Source organism: Pleurodeles waltl, chromosome 10 (genome assembly GCF_031143425.1).
Source record: "Pleurodeles waltl isolate 20211129_DDA chromosome 10, aPleWal1.hap1.20221129, whole genome shotgun sequence".
In the NCBI taxonomy this organism is placed as follows: Eukaryota; Metazoa; Chordata; class Amphibia; order Caudata; family Salamandridae; genus Pleurodeles; species Pleurodeles waltl.
The window spans coordinates 46,551,135-46,557,382 of record NC_090449.1 but is presented as its reverse complement, the minus strand read 5'-3'; the positions used below and the strand labels follow the sequence as shown (position 1 = coordinate 46,557,382).

At 44.6% G+C, this 6,248-nt stretch overlaps 1 protein-coding gene across 1 annotated transcript; it reads left to right on the top strand.

Annotated features, from left to right (window-relative positions):
• Positions 1 to 2,991: 2,991 nt before the first annotated feature.
• Positions 2,992 to 3,942, top strand: LOC138262354 (olfactory receptor 10A4-like). The gene has a single exon (XM_069212252.1). The coding sequence runs from the start codon at positions 2,992 to 2,994 to the stop codon at positions 3,940 to 3,942; it is 951 nt and encodes a 316-aa protein (XP_069068353.1).
• Positions 3,943 to 6,248: the final 2,306 nt, after the last annotated feature.

The window sequence follows — 6,248 nt, the reverse complement described above, 5'->3', positions numbered from 1 at the left end:
GCAGGACACATGGGTCAATGGTTGGTCGAGTCAAGGTGGGGATGGGACAAGGGGTAGTGCAGTGGGGTCATTTTAGAGGGAGGGGGAGGGGTTAGGTGATGAATTTTGTATTAGTGAGGATTGGGTAGTTTTGTGAGGCTATTATGCCAAGGTTGTAATTTTGCCAGACCTGTTCTATTAAAGCGGCCTTTTACCCCTTTAAGCGAGTGTCGTGGTCATTTCATGTGTCGGCCCGATGACTTTGTGGACCTGCCTCCAGTATTCAAGTGTCGAACTACCACTTTCCTTATAAAACAAATCCAAAAATATACGGTGCCATTCTTGTTTCGGTAATTAAGACTGCCCGCACTTATAACAACTTATAGACCAGAGACTAGTGTAATTATAAAGGATAGAAACAGAAGGAAAAGTTGTGACAGGGCTCCTTGCAAGCACGAGGTGTGCAGATACACTCCACAGTGCTACGAGGTGGCAGTCCAGTACCAATGTGCTATTTACTGCACAACAAAACAGCGCCACCTGCCCAGTGTGGTGTGGGTCAAACGCTGATGTTTATATGGATATTTAAAACGAAGAAATTGTTGGGCAGCCTGATTTCAAATGGCCCTTTTAATGGTGACCCCTGCACAAACACATGTGTGTGAGAATCACAATTACACGCAGTATCTAGGATGTTTATTGCACGCGATAATTACTAGGTAAAATCAAGTTTGCACCTTTAACAGGGGAAAAACTATTGGTATTTACCAAGTCATGATATTGTGGCGCAGTAAGCAGCAAAATCTGCATGTTTTTCGCCAAAAAGAGGGAGTCTGTTTTTATTGGGTGTCATAATTATTTGATCCACGAGCATTACTTCATAGAGGGCTTGTGGGGTGTCCCCTAAAAGTCTGGCCCTGGGAGGTCCTGTCCGATCTGTGAACCAGCTACAACTCTGTATAAATGATGCAAAAACACTTTCTTTCTCAGCTATTTCCATAATGCTTTTTCAGGGAGTGGGCCAGATCCTGGAGCATTTTTGTGGGGTGGAGAAATTACCTCACTTCTGTCCCCCAGTTTAAACATTTTGAACCTTCAAAGGGGGTGAAACATTGTGGATCTGAAGGATAATTCCACTGAAAGTAATGTGGGCCAGCTGCAATAAAGTATTTTATGCCCACCCCCTGCCAGGTAGGCCCACTACATTGACAATGTTACTATTAATTCTTAGCAGCATCACAAAGCATGATCATAAGGTGTGGTGTCCAGGACACATTCTAGCCGTTGAAGCCATGTTCTAAACAAAACTCCGGGCTCACGTAGGCACTTCCCAGGTGTAGTTTGATTTTCAGAATAATGTTCACCTCCTCATAGAAATGTATAAAACCCCACTCTAACTTCTGTTTCACTGAAAACCCTCATGCCCCCTAATCTCCCACCCCCATCACTCCCATTGTTTGTGCTAGTTTTCTTGCTTTTGTCACCCTAAGTGCACCGGGTATGCCCAGACATAGGTCACATGCTCACTGTGCCAGTGGAATCAAGCTAACCTGGCTGGTGCAGGGTGATACCCTGAAACCAGTCCAAGGATGCTTGTTTCTGGTCCAGAGAGGACCTTGTCTGGCAGATCGGGATGGACTGTTCCCATGAGGAACAGGGTCAAGACTGATTTGCATATGGCTGGGTCCATATTAAGGTGGCATGGTGAGCCAAAGAATTGATTGATTAAACCCAGATCTGTGACTGGGGGTAACGTTTGATTAGTTCTGCATTCCGTCCATCATTTGTGTTTGTTTGATTTTGTTTGGGATTCACAGCCTCACACCCCATGAACCCTACTGACCAAGCTACGTCCCTGACTGCAACAATGGGCATTTGTAATCAGACCCATAATCTCCTTGCCCCAAAGAACTTTGAATGTCCTATCTTACTTCTTCAGCAGCTCTTTGTGTCTTAGACCCATACCAAGGAGGCAAAGGTCACCCAATCAAATGACCACGTGGTTTGTTACAAAATGTCTCTTGAACTCAATTAATGTCAAAAGTACTGAACGTACTTTCATCCAGTACTGCCTCTACCTCTTTCCCTCTCCCCTTTTTCCTCCATTTTCATAATGTGTCCATATTCTAATCTCACCAGAACACAGTAAGCCATATTTTGTAGTAACTTGATTTGTTTTACCTTTTGGATGAGTTCTTGAACTTCGTGATTTATACCGTGTATTGATGGTAGCTACCGCTTGGTATGACTTATTTTTGAATGATCAGAGGAATACTGAAAGAAAAGTAAAAATAACAAAAACGTTTGCTCTTTCTCTCTTCGATGGCACTCTATGACTCTCCATTTGCGTAGGAGTGGACTTTGGCATCACTGACCACAGTAATGACATTACACAGATTAATTCAATTCTAGTATTTATGAGAGGTTCACATTATCTTAGACCTGCCACCACCTGGAGAGACCCGTTTTAGAACTCTAGTGCTGAATGGACTCTAGGGACAGTGAGTTACACTATGTGAAACAGGCAGGATGGGTTTGTGTCCAGATTTTGAAGGAGAAGTGGAGGGAGAAGTGGTTTTAGAATGATCCGCAGTTTTATTTGTCTGCAGTAGAGTTTGTACTTCTGATGTATCGATCAAAATGAGATTTGGGGATAGATTAAGACTATGCATGATGTGGGGTCTCATTCAGAGGTGGATGGTAACAGCATTTTCTTTTTTTCTCATTGAAAAAGCACCATCTTTGAAGGCAAGAGTGACTTCGTCGAAAATATAAATTGGCCGTAAACTCTAAATTTGGATGTCCAGCAGGGATGCCATCTGAGCCGTTGGCTGCTAAATGAAGCCCTTAGTGCAGACACTGATAAGTGGAGTATATGTAAATTTAAGGAATTTGGGGAAGTAGAATTTTTCTCTGGCATAGGCAGTGTGATCCACACCATCTACATCTTTCTGCTGCTGACTGGTTCGCCACAATATCTGCAGGCAGAACAGCAATACAAACACCAGACCAATGGGGCATGTGAACCAGACCTCCGTGTCAGAATTTATCATCTTAGGCTTTACTGGTTCCCCTGAGATCCGCTTCCTACTTTTCATCATCTTCTCGATTGTCTACCTCATCACTATAATGGGAAATGCCACAGTGATGTTAGTCCTGCATGTAGACCCCAGCCTACACACCCCAATGTATTTCTTCCTCCGCAACCTGTCATTTCTGGAGATCTGCTATTCATCAGTCACAGTGCCCAAGATGTTGACCAACCTCTTGGCAGAGGACAAGACTATCTCGTTCATTGGCTGCGCCACCCAAATGCACTTCTTGCTGTCCTTGGGCACAACCGAATGTTTCCTCTTGGCTGTAATGGCGTACGACAGGTACACAGCCATATGCCACCCCTTGCACTACCCTCTTATTATGAACAAGAGACTGTGCCAGGGTCTGGCTGCCGGATGTTGGGCCAGTGGTACCCTGCTCTCCTTAGGCAACACATCGTTTATCTTTACATTGCCATTCTGTGGACCTAACATCATCAACCACTTCTTTTGCGACATCCCTCCTGTCCTGGAGTTGGCATGCGCGGATACATCTGCTAATGAAGTTACAACCTTTGTTATCTGTGTGGTCATTCTTCTCACCCCCTTTCTACTCACCCTCACCTCCTATGCCCGGGTGGCCTCCACCGTTCTGAAGATGCGTTCTGTTGAAGGACAACGTCGTGCCTTCTCTACCTGTGCTGCCCACCTGACTTCTGTCAGTCTTTTTTATGGTACTGCCTCATTCATGTACCTTCGACCTAAGGCCAGCTATTCCCTGGAAGTGGACAAACTACTGGCTCTGTTTTACAGTGTCATTACCCCAATGCTAAACCCACTGATCTACACTCTGAGGAACAAGGAAGTGATGGGGTCCCTGCGGAGGATCAGCAGCAAGCTGCCAGCTGCAAATAAGCTGCAAAAATGATGATGTTGATGGATACATCATTGCTGACTAATATTGGCATCAATAACCCTTTTGATGATTTGTATATATTGTATATTGACAACTAATCACCTGGAACAGATGTGTGAAGATGTTATAACAAATGAAACATAGAAACTTTGCTGTGAATGTTATTAGAAAGGCAATGATTGGTAGAGTGATGCGTTAGCGAAATGTGTGAGGAGAATCCAGAAGTTGCAATTAGCATTTTACTTAAGAGCCCAGATAGTGTTCTTGATAACTATCAATTTGATGTTGGTTGTTAAAAATGATGTTGATGTGGACAATCTCCTTGCCAAATAAATTGAGCCCACTGGGAATATTTTTATGCTGATTAGAAGGGTGGAGTTTTTAGTTTGAGTGAGAGGGTTGTCCAGGGTTTGAATGTCAGGGCGAGCAATTACTTGATTCTTCAGGTGGAGAGAACTTGGGTAAGAGACATCTGGGGTAAGGCTAGGGTGCCCACCCGTCTGCAATTGACACGAATGGCCTTTTATTTAGGGACAATATTTGTTGCCCATTGAGGTTATTTCAGACCGTGTTTATGTATAATTTGAAGGTGGAATCTAATAACAATTAGAGGAGATACCCCTTTGGTGTCTTTAGAAGCTACTCAACACCATGTGACAGTGCGTCACAGGTGCCTTGGCGCCCTCCCTTTGTGTTTTGGGGCAACGAGTTATAGAAAAGCTGTCTGGAGGAAGCAGGGCATGCAGCACATGCTCAGGGGGACAATGGTACAAGGTTTGCCCCCGCAGCACTGGCAGTGCGGGGGGACAGGCGGTGAACAAGCTCCAGGAGGCTTCTCAGCACAGTACACTGACTGGGTCTGGGAGGTTTTGAGTGGTGGGTGGAAGAGGGGGTCCCTCTCCATGTACTCAAGTTTTGTTACGCCATTGCTGGGGTGAGTGATTTAAGGGAGCGGCGCAGAGGGTCTCCGTCACCTGCACCCACCACCAGACCTGTGGCCAACATAAGCATCAAGGCTTTTTTGGGGGACAAGCCAGCAAAGTCAAAAGGAGAGATGATCAAGACCTGTGGTCTGGCTGTGCGCCAAAACAAAACCCAAGTCAGCAAAAAATCAATACGTAAATTAAATGCAAAGATTAAAACAAGATATAATATAAACCCTTTGATATTAAAAAAAAAAGTATTTATTGAACTTTTCTTGTTCACTTTTTTTCGTTGACAGGTAATATTTTTTGAACATGAACATTTCCATAACGTCAATCCCCTAACCACACTGCTTTAAGTGATAAATGTAAATCTCTTTAATTTAGTTTGTCATGTACCTTGCCCTTTACTCACAAGACGCCTGGGATTTCAGTTTGTTTTGTTATGTGCACCATAAACATTGACAATTCAAGACAAAACATTTGCATTTTCATGGAATAAGATGAGGAATGCTTAATTTATGATTAGATGATTAGAAAATATAGCTTTTCAACAATGTTTTATATAATTTTGCAGATTGAAAAATAAGTTCTGATCCGGGGGGAGGGCGACGAGGGTGGCAATGTTGAGGGCTTATGGGGGAGGCAACACAGAGCTTGGGTGGTAAAAAAGCACTATGACATGTGCACCGGTATCTGGTCATATCACTTTTTTGTCACGGCTGGTAAGGGCAGGGCAACACGGACAATGGGAGGAGGGACGGGAGATAGGGGCAAGCTAACATCAACAACGAATCGTAGGAGGGAAGCAAAGGAAGGGGCAATTTAACATGGATAACAAACAGAAGGAGGGAGGGAGGATGACTGGGGCACTCCAACATCGACAACAGAGGGAGAGAGGGAAGGAGGGAACAAACTAACACGGACAACATACAGAGGGAGTGAGGGTGGGGCTCAGCCATCACAGAAAACAAAATGCAGGGAGGATGGGTGATGGCAAGCCAACACAGATTCAATAAGGAGGGAGGAAAGATGGGTGTGGACAAGCCAACACAGACAACATACAGAAGGAGGGAGGAAGGCTGGGAGGGAACAAGCCAACAGGAGCAACCCCTGGAGGAAGGGATGCAAACCAACACAGATAAAATGAAGGAGGGTGGGTGGGGGCAAGGCAACATGTACGACATTGGGAGGGAGAGCAGGTGGTAGCAAGCAGATGGTCAGGGGAAAACATGGAGGGAAGTGGGACAGATACCCCAAGGAGCCAGCTGAAAAACATGGAGAGTGGAAGTACATGAGAAAGCCAGGTGGAAAAGGCACCCTCTGGCAGAGTTCTTAAGCCCAAAGAAAAATGTAGTGCCTAATAAAATGAGCGGTAAAAGTAATTGTTCATGA